The 18,948-nt window shown below is 49.7% G+C and overlaps 1 protein-coding gene across 11 annotated transcripts in view; it reads left to right on the forward strand.

The window, feature by feature from the left end:
• The window catches only part of SMG9 (SMG9 nonsense mediated mRNA decay factor), a 31,750-nt gene that overhangs the window by 447 nt on the left and 12,355 nt on the right, over positions 1 to 18,948 (forward strand). For 3 of the 11 annotated variants that reach the window (XR_012007176.1, XR_012007186.1, XM_072775232.1), the window contains exons 2-14: positions 625 to 756; positions 2,531 to 2,686; positions 5,134 to 5,208; positions 5,300 to 5,564; positions 5,658 to 5,755; positions 7,291 to 7,403; positions 10,543 to 10,654; positions 12,520 to 12,615; positions 13,034 to 13,119; positions 15,682 to 15,788; positions 16,518 to 16,625; positions 16,799 to 16,927; positions 17,167 to 17,311. Coding sequence is in view for 4 of the 11 variants with exons in the window: in XM_072775232.1 (XP_072631333.1) it covers positions 2,537 to 2,686; positions 5,134 to 5,208; positions 5,300 to 5,564; positions 5,658 to 5,755; positions 7,291 to 7,403; positions 10,543 to 10,654; positions 12,520 to 12,615; positions 13,034 to 13,119; positions 15,682 to 15,788; positions 16,518 to 16,625; positions 16,799 to 16,927; positions 17,167 to 17,311 (1,484 nt within the window). In the remaining 7 variants the exon portion in view is untranslated. The other 8 variants (XM_072775255.1, XM_072775271.1, XR_012007181.1 and 5 more) reach the window with 8 other exon arrangements.

Here is an 18,948-nt window from a genome sequence, read left to right on the forward strand (position 1 = left end):
CCCCGCCCCCCTTTCGACCGTTAAACGGTGGCTCTGACCCCCGGCGGGTGTGTTACTGAGTAGGGAGCCAAGAGCGAACCTTAAATTACCGGGTTGGCGGGCGTGGGGGGTTGGGGCCGGTGAATAATGTGTAAATAGGGACTTCGGTTCTGGGAGGGCCCAATAGGGCCTGTAAACTGGCCGTGAAGTATTGCAAAGATCCCAGCGATAGCGTTTAAAGGGAAACTTTAAGTTTGGGGAACACGCTCGCAGAGGGTCTACAAACAGACGCTATACACGCGGAAGGTTTTCCATATAGTGTGTAAAAAGGAAACTTAAGTTGTAGGGTTCCCCACAGGAAGCCTCTTAAGCAGGTGCCTAATTTGGGCGATGCCCTCTGAATACAGTCCATAGACTCCTAAGTTGTAGGGGGGGCGCCCCATGGACAAAACTTGTAAATACACGTGTTTAAGTGTCAGTCCTTAGAAAAATCGTGTGAATCGACCGTTAGGTTCTGGGGGTGGGGGGTGGGCATAAATACGGAGTTAGGAATTAGTGTGCAAATAGACACTTGGGTTCTGGGAGCGTCGCCTGCAAGGGTCACGGGAAGAGATGCGCCAAGGGCTGAGGAAACTTCCCCCACAGAATGCCTAGGTAGATTCCTGACGTCGAGGAGGTCGCCGACCAGAGTCCTGTAAATAAACACAGACTGGCTTCAGAACGTCTTGAGAGAATCGGCAAAGGAGCCTGGAAACATTGGAGGTCCCCAGATTGCATGTAGGTGGACTCAGATTCTGAGGAGCTCCCCCTCCCCCATGGAGCTATCAAGTAGAGGCAAATACTGTGGAAGTGCCCAGAATAACCTGCAGAGGGACATTTTCTGTGTGGGAAGGGGGTCCTCTTGGTGTGTAAACAGACATTTGAGCCCTAGGCTGGATGGAGTCCTGGTGGAGGAGAGAAAAGAGACACGAGGATTGGAATAGGGGGTGGGGCCATCTCCAGAATAATGTATAAACCCACACTTAAGTGCAAATGGAGGAGTCCCAATTTCTGGGGGAATCTCCCTCAGAGACTATAAACAGTCATTGAAGTGCTGAGTGGATCATTTTCCAGAAGCATGTGTAAACAGGCCTTACCCTCCTGTCTCTGAAGGCAGTCTTCAGCTCGGTTTGTGGCTGGAGGAGAGGTCACTTGGAGCAGTGAGGAGCTAGACAGGCCCCTGCCTGGCTAGCAAAATTACTCCCACATCCTGTAAACACCTAACTGCAGTCTGGAGAAAGGGTCTCGCACAGGGACCTATTAGTCACTGTTTGTTTGGATGGGGTAGGGGGGGATTCATAGGATAATTTCACAGGCACTTAAGAGCTAACCAAGGGTCAGCAGACTTTCTGTAAAAAGAGGCAAATCGTTTGAGATTCTGCAGGCCACACTGCCTGTCTCAACTACTCCGCCATTGTATCAAGAAGGCAGCTGTAGACAATGTGTAAATTGATGGATGTGGCTGTGTTCCAATAAAACTTTATTTACAAAAACAGAAGGCAGCCCTGATTTGGTCCATAGACTACAGTTTAACTTGACCTGTGAGCTATATAGTAAATGGCCTCATAGCAAACAGACTGTTAAGTACTCTGACACTTCCCTAGAAGTGTAAACAGCTGGGGAAACTCCCTAGAGGGACCAATAAAGATAGTTAAATGATAGGGAGTGGATTATATAGGTAGCAGTACATTTTATAACATCTTAGGTTAACCACTGGTGAGACGTTGGAGTGTGAGGGATGGCAGACCATCAGAAATGGAAGGTAAACAGACTGACACTGGGTGAGACACCAGATGAAAATAGGCCCTTAAATGCCCCGCATATGCCAGTGTTCGGTTATCAAAACAATAGTTGTTGGAATGAGGACCATGTTACTGATTTGTAAGGAAATGGTTTGCTGCAGTTTGGGAAAGAAGATGTCCCATTTTTATGTGACCCTCCCCCTCCCTCTGAGTTATACTTATTTTGGGGGCAAAGTAATTAATAGTTGGGAATAGTTTTAGCTACAAGTAAGATAAAAATGTATTTGTTTCTCAATACATCCAAAAGTAGACAACATAAAGTTAATAGGGGACCCCTGAATCATTTTCTCCCACGCCTTCTTTCCTTCCTTCCAGTCCAGGGTGGCTGCTTGAGCTCCAGCCTGCACACCACATTCCTTCCAGCCAGGAGGAGGGCAAAAGGCATGTTCTAGTGTCTGAAGGGAAGTTTCTGAAAGCTGCCAAAACACACTTCTGGTGTCCTACCATTGGCCAGAAAGAACTTAATCACATGGCCATCTACCTGCAAATTATGCTGAGAAGTGTGTTCTGGGCAGCCACGTGCCCTGCTTAGAACTGAGGGTTTTAATTTTTTTTGGAAGAAGTGAAGGTAGAATAGATCTTGAGCCAGCTGGGAATCACTACCACAGCCACAGAACTCTCTGGAAAATAAGTGCCTTCTTACTCCAGGGTAAGCCAGATAGATTTAAGAGCATCTCTTCACCCTGAAATCAACCTCTTTCTCTCTGTAGGCAATCATGTCTGAGTCTGGCCATAGTCAGCCTGGGCTCTATGGGATAGAGAGGCGTCGGCGGTGGAAGGAGCCTGGCCCTGGCGGCCCCCAGAACCTTTCTGGCCCTGGTGGTCGGGAGAGGGACTACATTGCCCCATGGGAGAGAGAGAGACGGGTGAGTGAGTGGGCAAGGGCAGCATCCCTGTATCCACTTGTTCCACAAATGTTTTTTAAGCACCTGCCATGTGCCAGGCACTAATCTAAATGCTGGGCATCTGTCTGTGAACAAAACTGGCCTCATGGAATAAGGGCAGAGAGTGACAAAGGGAGCTGTCTTAGATGAAGTGGACAGAGAAGGCCTCCCTGAAGAGGTGAGGAAATACACCACGACAAAATCTGAGTGAAGAGCGTTCTTGGACAGATATGAAGCAGATGTGAAGGCACTGAGCTCTATGTCTGGTATATTCAGGGAGTAGCCAGGAAGCCAGAGTGGCTGCAGAGGCTGAACAAGAAGGGAAGGTGATAGAAGATAATGTCAGAGAGGTAACTCAGGCCAGATCACGTTGGACCTGAGAGGCCTGGGAAGGGACTTGGGATTTCACTGAATGAAATTGGCATTGGAGAGTTTGAGCTGAAAGGTGCCATAAGCTCATGTTTTAAAGAGTCATATGATAGCAGCTGTTTCTTTTTCTTTAAGATTGATTTGATAGGGAACACGTGCATGCACAGCATGCAAGCCAGGGGAGGGAGAGAAACAAGCAGATTCTGCACTGAGCTCAGAGCCTGACACAGGGCTAGAACCCCTGACCCCGAGATCATGACCTGAGCCGAGATCTAGAGTCACATGCTCAACCAACTGAGCCACTCGGGCCCCATAACGACAGCAGCTGTTACTGTCTGTTGAGCAGCATGTGGTATGCTGGCACTGTGCAAAGTGCTTTAACATCATTTGGGTCTTCCTGAACCCTTTGAGCTACCCCATGAGGTAGAACCTAGGATAGATAGGATTTCCACTAATGAAAGAAAATGAATCTCAGAGAAGGGACTGCCCCAAAGTCACAGTCAGAAAGCTTTGGGGCCAGAACTCAAACCCAGATCCAGCTAAGCCCAAGTCCAGCCTGTTCTGTGTGCTGTAGTGTCCTGGGTGGTGAGTCCGGAGTCTTGACGAGGGCACAGATCCTGTCTTGTTCCTGTCCTGTGCCTAGGGGACTTCTGCCAGAACCTGTCCCTGCCCCCCCCCAGGTTCTTCATCCAGGGCCCTGCCCACCTCTGAGAGGTTTGTTGGGGTGGAAGACCGGTAATAATTGGGACCAGTTTCTGAACCATAAAAGTGCAAACATGAAGAATAATTTGTTCACAGTGAGCTCAGCTCTTGCTTGTTCCTTCCCTTGGGTTGTAGCACAGGTGAGAACAGAGGGTCTCTCTTCCTTCCACACTCAGGCCTGAGGAACATTCCCATCTTCCTATACTGTCAGCTTAAGTCCCTGGTTGAGCAACTCCAGTGTCTCTTGTCTCTGTCTCTGATTTTGCCATTGAGCCCTGGCAGCCTCCTGACTGGTCAGTGGCCTCCTCACACCCTCCATGTCCCCTGCTGCCCTCAGCAACTTCCTCCCAATACCCATGACAGCCCATCGGGTATCATCCTGGACACCCCCACCCCACGCCTGTCAGGCACCAGTGCTATACATTGTGCCTCCTGAATACCATCTCCTGTCCACCATCTTCTGTCTACCCTCCCAGCCTCGGCCCCGGCTGTCCTCCCTCCTCCCTGGCCTTTGGAAAGCCCACAGTCTCTCCTGTAGTTCTGTCTCAACTGTTGCCTGCAGAGTACTTCTCATGCCCTCTTGTTTGTTCTTCACCATAGGCCAGTCTCTCCAGTATATGGGGAAGAAACAGTCCCAGTGAAGGTTCATGGCTCTCATGAGGTTCCTCAGGGAACCAGGAAAGAACAAGGCTCAAACTCAAATCTCTCCCCTTATTAAGCTGACCCTGGGGGTGAGTCAAAAGAAGCCTGAGGAGGGTGAGGTGTGGGAATTAGACCACTGGCTTGGCAAGCACAAGAGTGGAGCTGAGGGAAAATCGGGGTAGAATCTGTGAGATAGCAAGCCCCTGTCTCCCCTCTGCCTCATGGACCGTGGACCGTTTACAAGTTCATCTGCTTTCAGCCTTGCGGCAGTCCCATGAAGCACTTCTATCCTTGTTGGCCAAGTGAGGAAATTAGCCGAAGTGAGGGTGGTTCCTTATTCAAGTTCACACAGCCAACAAAAGGCAGGGCCAAGTTTGAACCCAGATCTAGCTCCAGAGCCCTGGCTCCTCCTGCCTGGTCTTGTTATCTGGCAGAGGCAGCCAAATGTGTCCTGGAACTAGGCTGCCAAGGCTCAAATCCTGGCTCTGTTGCTTATTGACTGCATAACCTTGGGCAAGCCATTTCAACCTCTCTGGACCTCAGCCTCTTCATTTGTAAAATGGAGATAACAGTATGTATATCTCGGGGTTGGTGGTGGAACTGAAGAAGTTAATACATGAAGGTATTTAGAATTGTACCTGGCACATGAAGGCCTTCGGGAGTGTCCAGGAGAGCCAGAGGAGCTGTTCCTGAGTCACTGCTCTCCCTCACCACAGGATGGCAGTGAAGAGACGAGCTCTTCGGTCATGCAGAAAACCCCCATCATCCTCTCAAAACCTCCAGCAGAGCGGGTGAGCAGGGAAGAATCTTCTGAAGGGGGGAGGCCGGGAGCATTTAGGTCAGTGATCTCTCCCATTGACTGGAAGCTTCTCTGTCCCATAGTCAAAGCAGCCACCACCTCCAACAGCCCCTGCCGCCCCGCCTGCTCCAGCCCCTCTTGAGAAGCCTATCGTCCTCATGAAACCACGGGAAGAGGGGAAAGGGCCTGCAACTGTGACAAATGCCTCAACCCCCGAGGGCACTGCCCCTGCACCCCCTGCAGCCCCAGCACCACCCAAGGGAGAAAAGGAGGGGCAGAGACCCACACAGCCTGTGTATCAGATCCAGAACCGAGGCATGGGCACTGCTGCACCAGCAGCCATGGACCGTGAGTTGGGGCCGGGCAGGATCTGGTTGGGAGCTGGAATGCCTTCACACAGACCCTTACCACATCCTGTATCCTTCTTTCTCCTGTCTCCAGCTGTCGTGGGCCAGGCCAAACTACTGCCCCCAGAACGCATGAAGCACAGCATCAAATTGGTAGATGACCAGATGAACTGGTGTGACAGCGCCATTGAGGTACTGAGATGAGAGGTTGTGTCTCCATGTCCCACATCTCGCCACCTCCACCCCACCTCCCGACCTCCACTCTTGCCTCTTGCCAGATAGTACCAGACTAGACAGCTTTGAGGCGATGATAGAGAAGGAATCAAAGTTCTCACCTGCCCAGGACTGAATTGCAGTGGCTTCCACTAGATCAGCTGTGCTGGTAGTTAAAATACTGAGATAGTTTGATACTGGTTGGCAAGAAAGGACTCCCCACTACCTCCCAGATGCCCTGGGATCTCGGTACCGTCCCACAGCAGGGCAGCCTCCTGGACCCTGCTCCTGTTCCTTTCCTAATTGGTTGGAAGCCATGCTGTACCAGTGATAACTGGTTTAAATGGCACTCCCCTGGTGGCCCCTGCTCTCTCGCTCAGGCCTCACGTTCCTGGACCGTCCTACCTAGCTCCAGTCTCCGCCCAGCCCCGTCACACCACATCCCTGCCCAGATTCTCCTACGTGTGTCTCTTTTCCTTCTCCCAGCAGCTTGGACTAAGACAACATGCTAAGCCCATCTTTTATTACCTGGCCTGCTGCCTTTGTACGTCTACTGTCTCACTGATACCGACTGGGGAGCTTTAAAACAAAACAAAAGCTGGTGTTTAGCAGGCCTACCCTTCACTTGAAATAGAATTCTGCAGTGTTGAGAATATATTTGCACTATCTAGTATGATAGACACACTCCTTCTACATGGCTGTTGGGCACTTATCCACTAGTATAATTAAGGAACTGAATTTTTAGCTTTGTTTAATTAAGCTTAAATGGCCGCATGTGGTCAGTGTCTGCTCTTATAGGACAGGGCTAGCCCTAGGTATTCTGCTCTAATGTGTCTAGGGTTAGGCCCAAGAATAGCTGCTGCTGCTGCTGCTTTTTTTTCCTTTTAATAAAAGCTCCAGGTGGCTCTAAGGAGCCAGTTGAGGACTTCTTTGTTTTTCTTGAGGAGTGTCTCTCACACCCCCTGGTGGTGGAAGGCATCAGAACTGGTGGGCCAGAGGTGAAGGTCTCCGGATTTTCCAAGACTCTTAAATACCACAGACAAGAGCCAGGATGAACTGACCTCCCCTTCCTGCACTCTTTTCCCTTTTTCACGCTTTCATTTGTTTTCCAAACCTGCCCCAAGCCAAAAGCCCTCCAAGAGTCTGTTCCAATGGTCCTGTCTTCCTCCACCTGCCCTTCATTTCTGTGCCTTTGCCCTTCCCCTCACCAAAGTCAGGTTTCCCTTTTTCCTACCGTGTTCCAGCTGCACTGATTTCCTAGTAGCTTCTTGATCTTGCCAGGCTCTTCTCTACCTTGGAATTCTCACAACATCATTCTTTGTGCCACCACATTCATACACAGGCCCTTTGCTCAACTTGGGGTATTGAAGCCATCCAAGTTTTTCTTCATATCTGACAAGGCAGGCAGGCCAGCCACAGAAGTATCCACCCCTGCCCCCTCCCCTACCTCACTCCCACTCCTGCTCCAGCCACTGACAGATTTACGAGAGTCACACGCCTTCATCTTCCCCCAGTACCTGTTGGATCAGACTGATGTGTTGGTGGTCGGTGTCCTTGGCCTCCAGGGGACAGGCAAGTCCATGGTCATGTCATTGTTGTCGGCCAACACTCCTGAGGAGGACCAGAGGTAAGGGGTGTGGAAGGCCAGGAGGAGGGTGGGCCTGGCGATTATAAATGGTGTTACCAAAGGACTTTCACCTCCCTTAGCCTCAGTGTCTTTGTCAGATGAGGATGATTAGGGACTGAACTAAATCTTTGTGTAGCTCCAAGGTAACCAGTCCTTTTCCTCACTCCCTGCATTGCCCCAGGAATGGTACAGAGCCCAGCTTTGATTTAAGCTGACTTCACTCTGAGCCCTGCCACTCACTAGCTAGTTGACTTTGGGCAGGTCATTTTACTTGTCAATATCTCACTTTGTCATCTGTGAAGTGGGTTTTTGAAGGATAATATCAGGAAGGCAATAGTTAACAAGAACCTGACACAGAGCAAATGCTTGCAGGATATTGGTTGATAAGGCCTGGTAACTAGAACAGGGAAAGAGACCTGGATGTAGGCCATGGGTTCTAGAGCAGAACAGAAGCTGTTCTGTCCTGCATTCTTGAGGAAGGATGGGGAGGATTGTGAAGAGTAAAGTATGAAATCACAGGAGAGGATTTGGAGGAAGAAGGAGCTTAAGAACTAGGAACCAGAACTGAGAGTAGGAGAAAAAAGAAAGGGGCTAGGGAGGATGGAACATGTACAGTCTGATTAAGGAAGATTCAGAGTGAGGAATGAGAAAGGGTAGTAGCCACTTGGGATTGTTTAAAATATATAGGGGTTTATCTTTTTTATAAAATAATAAATACTACCATGCTACAACCTTGCATTCTGTGGATGGGCACCGGGGCATATCCACAAACCTCCTAACAGTATATGCAGAATTTTACACATACCTGCAGTCACGCTTTTCTTCTAGAGAAAGGATGTATAGCTTCTACCAGATCTTAGAGGGGCTTGATGGAGACCCAGAACAGGTTAAGAACCACCATTGTGACAATATACATCCACTAGAGCCAGAGCTGTGGGGGTTTCCCTTCCTCCCAGGTCACCTCCATCTCTTCTTTTCTCTATTCAGTCATAAGTTCACCTTGGCTGTGCTTGGGAACAGTTAACAGCTCTCTCAGATGGCACTCTCCATCTCAGCATCCCCCAAATAGCAAAGTTTCCCCTCAGCTCCAAGTTCAGATTCCTGAGCTAGAGAGACTCCTGCTGGCCTACCTAGTCTTTTTGAGCTGCGTCATCCTGTGGCATGGTGGACTTTGATGCCAAATCTAGCCATCAAGTCTCTTGATTAGGTTAAGAATTCATCTGCTTCTCCCCTTCATTCCTATCTCCTGGTCTAAGCCTCTGACATCTTCCCTGGAGGATGCCAAGAACCTGCTTATTGGTTTCCCTGCTTTAGTTCAACTAGTATTTATTGAGTGCTTACGATGTGTCAGGCACTGTTCTGGGCGCTGGGGATATACAGCCAAACAAAACTAGCAAGAACGTTTGTCGTCATGAGGCTTAATTTTAATAGGAGCAGTAGCAAACAAAATAAGTTACTCGACATGTTAGAAGATAATAACCACACGGGAAGGGATTATAGGGAAGCAGTATGGGCGCTAGATGACAGTTCTAAATCGAATAGTCAGGGAAGGCCTCTCTAAGGGGGACACTGAGAAAAAGCAGACTTGGCGGAGGGAGAGCGTTCTAATCAGGGAATGGCAAAAGCTGGCCTCTGCAGCAAGAGCTTGCCTGGTGTATGTGCAAAATGACGTGCAGGCTGTTGAGCTGGAGCAGAGGGAGCAAGACGGGAAGTCCTAGGTGATCAGGTCAGAGAGGATAAGGGAGGCCCGGGGTCTTGGGCCTATAAGTCGTCATCCACTCTTTCCACCCTACAGCCCTCACAGCATAGTACAAGGGGGAGCTTTTCAAAGCCCACATCCAGTCCTGTCACTTCTCTACTTAATTGTCTTCAGGGCTTCTCCAGGCTCATGGGCCAAAGCCCCAGCTCTTTGCCATGCCCCACAAAGGCCTATGTACCTACTTCTTGGTCCCAGGGTCCCTTGTTCTCTGCTTTTACCACACTGGTCTTTGTTGCCTCATACACACCACCTGCCTTCTGCCTGGGATAGTCTCCCATCCTGCATCCCCCCTGCACTTCCCTCTGTAACTTAATTAAATTTGCTTAATTAACTCTCTTCTCTCTCCCTCAGTGTGGTCATTTGCCTCTTTTATGGCATGCCTTCCTGGCTCTACTATCTGAATTATCCCCACTCAGAGTGCTACACATCTCCTCTTCCTGCCACTTGAAGTTAACTGATAGCTGTTAATTTGTAAGGTAGACCAGAAGGTAGACCTTCTCTCCATGGAAGCAAGACTGTCCTTACTGCCACATCCTGGTATCTGGTACATAGGAGGTCTTCTGTACAGTGTTAAGCAGGAGGATATTTGCTCTGTGTCAGACAGCATGCTAAGCATTTCAGGGAGGTGGGGGTTACCTTTTGAGAAGTAGGTACTCTTACCCTGATTTTGCAGTTAGAAAGAGGAAATAATCTCTTTGTCCAAGCCACAGAATGTGACCAAGTTGAGCTCAGTGGTTAAGGCAAGGCTCAGCTCTGCCTGCTTTGCTCTCGTCTCCCCATCCAGCACAGATAGAATTGAGGGAGACTCTTCTCATAGGAAAAGAACTAGGAACTGAGTTCTACAACCAAACAGCCTCTCACTCTGGGGGCGGGGAGAGCTCAGTGCTGTATCTCCAACGCCTGGCCTGTGACAAGTGCACTTGGTAATTAATAGCTGACAGTTACACATCACTGCATATCAGGCAAGTTCCTAAGGGCATTACATATAGTAGCCTCATAGTAACCCTAAAAGTTTTGAGACTGTTGTTATCCCCATTTACAGATAAGGCAACAGAAGAGAAAGATTAAGGACTTGCCCAAATCCACATAGCCAGGAAGAGGCAGAGCTGATATTTGAATCCCAGCAGTCTAGCAAAACCCCTACTCTTAAATACCTCAGGTTGCTGACTTCATTAAGTGAGTTAACAAACCTACTTATGAGTGGGGGTAAAGTTATATGGAATAAAATGTAAGACCCCAGACAGCAGGGGCCACAGATGGAAGGCTTTGTGGGCAGGAAGGAACCATGTCCCACATGCTCCTTTCACAGGGTCATACTCCGGAGGTGTCGGAGGCTGAGAGCCAGACCTCTTAACGTACTCCACCTGTTCCTCTCCACAGGGCATATGTTTTCCGAGCCCAGAGTGCTGAAATGAAGGAACGAGGGGGCAACCAGACCAGTGGCATTGACTTCTTTATTACCCAAGAGCGGATTGTTTTCCTGGACACACAGGTGCCAACCTCCACGTGCCTCACCCTACTGCATGCCACACTCAGCTCCACCCCTGGGTATTTATAAGCCAGAATCCTGCTTGGATTCCATGTGGTTTTAGCCAAGTTGTGTCTTTTCTTGGCCTTTAGTCTCTTATCAAATTTTGCCACCCTCCCCTCCCATCCATTCTGTACATAGTAGCCTAAAGAATCTTCTAGCAGAGTGGTCAAATGTGTGGGCCCTGGAGTCGGTCTGTGTATGTCCAGATTCTGCCTTTAATTCTTAACAGTTGGGTGACTTGAAGCAAATTTTTTTTACCCTCCCAGACCTCAGTTTGTCTATAATTGGGGACAGTAATTGTACTCAGTTTCACAGGATCATTGCAAGGATTCAGTACAACAGTCCAGACCAAGTGCTTAGCATAAGACCTGGCACGTATTTAATGTTTGGGCCCATCACTATCATTAGAACTGACCCGTCATATATTTGGCAGTTTTCCTCGTGTTCTCCCTTGCCCTCAGGCAGAGTCCCTATTCCTTAGTGTGTCATTCAAGGCTTATAGGGCTTGCCTCCTTCAGACTCTAGTCTCCCCTTTCTGATGTAGCTCTAGCTCCACCACACACACCATAAGGCCTCACCATGATCTCTCTTCCCTCTGGGCTGTCCTCATCCTGTTCCCTTTATCTGAAACCGCCTATTTCTCATTTTTCTTTAGTGGGAAAAATATTATTGCCTACCTGCAGGGTTTTGTGAGGCTCCATTCAGGGCTTCACAAGTAAAGTCCTAATGACAGTACCTGACAAGAAGTACATACTTCGTACTCTTAGCTGGCAGTACCGTGACCACAAGAACACTGTCCCCTTGCCTTGTTGCCTGGCTAATGCCCAGAAGACTCCGCTGGGGTATTGCCTTCTCCCAGAAGTCTTCCCCTCAGAGTACCCACCAGTGCCATGTGCACCTTCCATCACAGCACTGATTTATCACAGTCTGCTTTTTGTGTACTGCTCCCACACCTGATCTACCTGGAGCTCTTCCAGGAGGAACACTGTTGATCAGGGCCTGGCCCATAGTTGGTACCCACTGAATGTTGATGGAACAAAGTTCTAGTCACCGTAGGCATTGATAGCACAGAGAGTGGAAAACCTACAAATGTGGTGTGAGATCTGTGAGCCAGGCCTATGCAGGGGCCACCGGGACCTAAAAACAAACTAAATTGCTGTGATCTGGTTCCAAGACCCACATGGAGCAGAATGGGAGCTAAAACAGGACAGAATAGAGCATGGAGTGCTGGGAGTTTTAGAAGGCCAGCAGTTGGAAAAGCCTCTTACTTAAAGAATTCCACTCACTGCACCAAGAAGTCAATAAGACTGCCAAGCCGATTTAACTCTTATGGTCTTTAAATGGAATGTTCCTTTGAGAAAAGGTGATGAACTCACCACTGATTTTTTTTTTTTTACACCCACTGATGCAATTTTTAAATCTTCACCAGTTTTCACACTATTCATTGTTTTTTGACCAAAGTAATTATCATAGCAAAGTTTTGAAAGCATTTGAAACAACTAAGAGAAGAAAAGGCTCTTGAAGGGACATGACTCCTTCAAGTCAATATTACATTTATTAGCACTAGAAGAGTTCCCTTTGAGCATGAGGCACTTGAGAGTGGTGATTTTGTAAAAGAACTGGCAGAAGTGTACCTGCTTTGAAACATTGTTCTCTCACTTCCTCTCACTGACTAGCACTCACTTATGAGAAACCACCCATGTTTCTGACCTTATTTAGTCCCGAGAGAGGTGAGGTATTTGCCTTCAATGTGTGCAACTTAGGTGGTTGTGACCTTTAGGGTCCTGGCCACCAGTCCCTTTCCTGACACCTTCTCTTCCTTGCAGCCCATCCTGAGCCCCTCCATCTTGGACCACCTTATCAATAATGACCGCAAGCTGCCTCCAGAGTACAACCTGCCCCACACCTATGTTGAGATGCAGGTGAGGGGGCCAAACCAGTCCTTGGGGAGAGGTCTTACCCTTCCCCTCAAGATTTGTGACAGAGAGCTGGTGGGTTGACCTAGTTTCTGCTTCATGAAGAGCCTTGGGTGCCCCAAGAACTGTAGGAAAGAACAGTATTGAGAGTCCTGTCTGGCTGTGTTCCTTGGAAAAGGCATTTTCTCCCCCCTCCCCCTCCAGCCTCATTATCTGCCTGTGTAAGGTGGGGGTAATCATTCCTACTTTGCCTAACTCAGGGATGGCCATAAAGGAAGTGCTAGGATAGTCTGGGCACACAGAAGGTGCTTAGAGGCTCTGAGGCCCTTGTCCTGCTGCCCCCTCAGCTAAGTCCTGGGAACAGGGACCCCAGTCTGGGCAAAAGGGACCTTCAACTCTCTTGTCCCTTCCTGCCCATTTGCAGTCACTCCAGATTGCTGCTTTCCTCTTCACGGTCTGCCATGTGGTGATCGTTGTCCAGGACTGGTTCACAGACCTCAGTTTATACAGGTGAGGAGCAAGTGGGGAGGGGGAGCCAGGCAAGAGATGGGGACCAGAGACCCAGCCACTTGCCCACGTCTCTACGTTCCACATAGCAGCCACAGGGACCTCTTTAAAATGTGAGTTGGAGGGATCACTACCACCCAGTATACACACACTTCTAGCTCTCCACTGACTTTATGCATCACTCAGAATAAAATTCAGTCTTCCTACATACAAGATCCCCTACACGGGACAGTCCCAGTCACCTCACTGACCTTCTCTTCTACCACTTTCCCTCACTCCTTCCATTAAAGGCCTGGTGACCTCATGGCTATTTCTCATGCAGCTTATGATCTCTGTACTCTGTCCCTCCCTCAGCTGGAAAGAGAGGTCTTCCTGCAGACCTCAAACACCCTCCCTCATGTCTTTTGGACCACCTCAGGCTGTTCCTTATCTTACAATGTACCGCCCCCCTTTCTTCCCTGCCTCTTATCTGCTGTGTTTTCCTTCATTGCATTTATCACTCCCTGACAAGACATCACAGATCTCTACCGTCTGTCTCCCCCAGTAGAATGTAAGCCCCAGGAGGACAGAGTCCTGAGTGCCTCACAGAGTGCCTGGCACAAGGTAGATAATACACATTTGTTGAGTGAGTAGCATAATCGGAAACTGGCTTGTCCATCTTATCCATCTCCTCCAGGCATGTGTACCATTCTGTTGGTACCCTGGCAGGTAGGCAAAGGGAAGGAGTCCTGCCCGAAGCAGCTGGAGGTTCTAGAAATGCGCCCTGGAAAGAACTGGCTCAGAACATGAGGCACAAGGGTTCCTCTTGCCCTCAGGGGGTCAGTGTGGAGGCCAGCCGCCTTGGGCACAGAACTCAGACAAAAGGAAGGGACAGGAGCTCATGGGGAGGGGAGAGCTGAGCCAAGGGAAGCAGGTATCTCCAAAGTGAGGCAGCCCTGGGTTTGAACCCTAGCTCTTATTAGGTGAGTGTCTTCTTTTTCCTTAGCTCCTCATAGATCATTTTATGCAGATTAAATGAGTTAAAGAATTCAAAGCATTCAGCACAGTACCTGATACCTAGTAAGCAATTGATAAATGGAAGCTTAATGTTTATTTTAGGAATCCTGGGGGTGGTGGTGAACTGTGGGTCTGGCCAACAGTAAAAATGAGCTTCTGGGAGAGCCAGCTGTCATGACCAGATCTAAGGGTCTTATTTCTGAGACAGCCACCGCACCACCACCTCCACTATTGTGTATTTGAATTCATTCACATGACAAATATATTGAACATTTACAAATGCCATTTAGTGTTTTGGGTACTGGAACACAAGTGTGAAAAAAACAGACTGCCCTGTGGAGTTTACATTCTGATTGGGGCATGGACGCGGGCCAGCACATGGCACAGCCTAGCCATGGGCTTCATAGCAGGTGAACTCCTTGAAACTGTGGATGACATACAGTTTGTGTCTGTATGAGGAGAATATCTATAATGCTTAATTGGGTCCCATTATCCCCTACTTCAGATAGCAGATTTATTCTATTTACATATTTGGAAAACTTATTTTAAAATAGCATAAATTGAATAGCATAAAATAGCATAAATTGAAATTTAGGTCCACACAGAAACCTGCACATGGATGTTTATAAAGCATCTTCTGACTCTTGATTTCGGCTCAGGTTGTGATCTCTGGGTTGTAAGATCGAGCCCTGCATCAGGCTCTGTGCTGAGTGTGGGCCCCCACCCCCTTCTGCAAGCTCACATACACATTCTGTCTCTGTCTTCTTTCTCTCTAACAAATAAAACAGCATTATTCATAATTTACAAAACTAGGAAGCAATCAAGATATCTTTTAGTAGGTAAATACATAAACTGGTACATTTAGACACTGGAATATTATATCAAACCATGAAAAGGCATGGAGGAAGTACATATTCTTAAGTGCATATTACTAACTAAAAGAAGCCAGTCTGAAAGGGCTACTGTACCATTCCGACTATATGACATTCTGGAAAAGGCAAAACTGTGGAGACAGTAAAAAGATTAGGGATTAGGAGGGGAGAGAGGAGTGAGTGGATAGAGCACAGAGGATTTTTAGGGTAGTGAAACTATTCATTGTAAAACCCCGTGGTGGATACATGATGCTTTTGCCAAAACTCATAGAATACACAACATCAAGAGGGAACCTTAAGTAAACCACAGACTTTAGGTGATAACGATGTGTCATAGGTTGGTTGGAATGTTGATGGTAGGGGACGCCATGTGTGGGGGGGTGGGCAGGGCATCTGGAAATCCCTGTACTTTCCACTCAGTTTTAGTGTGATCTTACAAATGCTTTTAAACAATGAAGTGTTTTTTTTAATAGCATAAACTCATTAAAAGGCACGTACAGTTGGCATGGGTCCACAGATTGGTGTCTGAGAGAGTTGTCTCTGAATTCCCTAAAATTATGTGAGAAATAGATATAGATGCAGCATTTATCTGAGTGTGGTTGTCGCTTTCATCAGACCCACAAAAGGAGCCCTGACCCTAGGCTGTGAGGTAGGGGGAGCCAGTGCCAGAGCACCAACCCTTGGCCCCAAACCCCAGGTTCCTCCAGACAGCAGAGATGGTGAAGCCCTCCACCCCGTCCCCCAGCCATGAGTCCAGCAGCTCCTCAGGCTCCGATGAAGGCACGGAGTACTACCCCCACCTGGGTGAGAGACTTTCTGGGGGCTGGAGGGGTGGGCAGGGGAAGAATGAGGGGTGAAAACCAGGGGCACAGGGGAGGTGGAGAGCTGGAAGGAAGAAAGAGCAAATAGCTGCTCCTTCCTCAAAGGTTCCCACATGGCCACCAAGGGCATGTACAAGGGTCTGGGTCTGGCTCCTTGATCAGAATGAGCACTTTTTGCAGACAGGACCCACATGTGCCCAATTTTCTAGCCCTGGTGTCTCCACAGATTTCCAGAGTGAGTGTGGATTTAACCCAAGTGGCCCCAGGTGCCCTGCTCTTTCCCTCTTTCAGCTGCACACATGCCAATCCTTTGCCAGTTCTGTCCTTGCTCAGCTATGCTCTACCTATGTCCTGTTTTCAACAAAGATCTGTCTAGTTCACTTAATGCTACCCTAGGTGGGGTCTCTTCTATTTCCTGTCTCCCAGGCCCTTGGGGGCCTTCCTGTCATACTCCTGATCCTGTGGCTATCATCCCCTTCTGTCTTTTCCATCCAGACTGGGGACTCTGGGGGGGTGGAAGCCAGTTGTGACTCCTATCTAGGTCCCCAGCATCACCCCGTGCAGGGCCTGGTGCTAAAGCAAAGTGACATGTCATGTAAATATTTACAAGTGCTCTGAACCCAGGGGTGATGGCCGATCTTTGGCATGAGAAGGGAAGTCCACATAGCCAAATCCCAGCGGCCTCACGGGACCACATCTCTCCACCCCTCAGTCTTCCTGCAGAACAAAGCTCGCCGAGAGGACTTCTGTCCTCGAAAGCTGCGACAGATGCACCTGATGATTGACCAGCTCATGGCTCACTCCCACTTGCGTTACAAGGGTGAGGGTCCCTGAACCACCCCCCAAACTGGCCAACAGTCTCTCGATTCCTGATCTGGTCCCCTGGCCCTGATGTCTACACTGGCCTCCTGACCCAAGTTAGACAATCATCAGACCTGTGCCTCCCCTGCCCCTCAGCATAGGACCCGCAGGCTGATGGGTTCTCTCCTCCAGGTACTCTGTCCATGTTACAGTGTAATGTCTTCCCCGGGCTCCCACCGGACTTCCTGGACTCTGAGGTCAACTTGTTCCTTGTGCCCTTCATGGACAGCGAGGCAGAGAGTGAAAACCCACCAAGAGCAGGTATGGTTCTTCCTCAGGGGAGTCTGGTCTGGGACGATAGAGACCCACACTGGTCCCTAAGGTGCTTGGACCCTTTCTTAGGAGCATGTTTTCAAGTTGTGGAAGTACGGGAAGAGCTGGGCTGGGTCTGAATGTAGAGGTACTCCTGGTATTTCAGCCCAGGATTCTAGATGGTTAGGAGAAGGGAAAGGCCCTCCCTGCCAGGCTGACCTCCTTATCCCCCAACCTTAACTGTCCAGGACCCGGTTCCAGCCCTCTCTTCTCCCTGCTCCCTGGGTACCGCGGCCACCCCAGTTTCCAGTCCTTGGTGAGCAAGCTCCGGAGTCAAGTGATGTCAATGGCCCGGCCACAGCTGTCACACACGATCCTCACGGAGAAGAACTGGTAAGAGCTCTTGGCAGAGGGGTCAGTGTGAGGGCCCCACCCTGGTGCAGACAAGAGGAAGTTCTCAGTGGTCTCGCCATAACTCTATTTCCTTTTCTGAAACGGTGGTAATTGCTTCCATGCCAGGCATTGTGCTGTTTCATGTGATCTTGAGTCCTCCCCAGTAGCCAGTGGGGTTTAAGTCCTGTTACCAGTTTTACTAGTGGGGAAATCTAGACTAAGAGAAAGGAAATGTCATGTAGCACCATCACACACCTGTGGCTAGGTGTCATTTGATGGTGAGTAGTAGGACCAGTGAGCCCAGTCAAGCTCGAGGAGGGTTTATTCTGAGGCCCTGAGTGTAAGCCTTGAGGCCCTGGAATGCCCCCACAGCAGCTGCATTCTCCAGCTCTCTCTGGATGGCACAGCTTCACTGTCCCCCTCCACCTTCCCTCCTTCGCTGGCCACTGGCTTTCTCCGCCCTGCTGTCACAGAGCCCTGAACCTCCCCAGCCCCAACATCACATGACTCTCTGTGTCCGGAGCCCACAACACATCTGCCAGATCCAGGTCTGTACCATCTAATTTCTAGAAGACACAAATTTGAGAGGGAAATAGCTTCACCTGGTGCAGCCTTTAGCGTGGCTCCCCTGGGCCTGCAGTCAGCTGTGGCAGAAAGGGCTGGGAGCTCTCTTCCTTTCACTGTCTACAGCAGAGGCCAAGGCAGGCAAGGGTCATTACAAGACCCTGCAGGGAGAGAGAGGGAGAACCCCAATCCACAAAGGCCAACACCGAGTATGGAAAGAAGTTTGGTCTCAGAGTTGGGGCTTTGAGGCCTTTGTCCCAGACCAGGCACCCTCAGCTTTGCTCACCCTGGGTGAGGTCTGAGAACCTAGGCCTCTCCCGTCAGCATGGCCATCTTCCCTGCTTCTTGACCGAGGAAGCTCTTGTCTCAGGTCATATGGCTCGTACACAGGACCTGTTTTCCCTCCTGGCCAGGGTCAGCATGAGGCTGGTGGGCCACAGCCAGGCAACTGACTGTGGACCTCCTCCCACAGGTTCCACTATGCTGCCCGGATCTGGGATGGCGTGAAAAAGTCCTCTGCCCTGGCAGAGTACAGCCGCCTGCTGGCCTGAGGCCGAGGGAAGGAACGTCATGCAGAGAACCCCCTTCTGGGTCCCCATGAATGGTTAGGGAGCATCACGTGTCCTACTCCCGTGCTGGGGTGGAGCGTGGCAGCAGGCCTGATGGATGAGGGACCGCGACGTTCTCGCCCAGAGACATGAGGTGTCCAGGGCCAGGCCCCTCACCCTCAATGGAGTATTGTTCCGGGGGCAACTTTGAAATCCCACCCCCACCCTGGGGTAGGGTGGCCCATCCTCAGTTCCCCACAGGGACAGGCAGTGGGAGTCGTCTGGATGGTCACCAGGAATCCCAGGTTCCATCTCGACCTCCCTCTGCAGGGACAGGAGCAACAGGTCCCTCCTCCCTGACTCTAAGCCTGATCCTGTAAGGTGCGGCAGGGTCTGGGGAGCTCTTTGTTGGGGCAGATCTGGTGGTTTGAATAAAAACAGTCATGCAAGCCTGTTCTGGTGCTTTTCTTCTGCTCTCCCCAGCATGTTATCCTAGGGAGCAGGGCACATTTGGGACACAGCCAC

This window comes from Canis lupus, chromosome 1, assembly GCF_048164855.1.
Source record: "Canis lupus baileyi chromosome 1, mCanLup2.hap1, whole genome shotgun sequence".
Classification (NCBI taxonomy): Eukaryota; Metazoa; Chordata; class Mammalia; order Carnivora; family Canidae; genus Canis; species Canis lupus.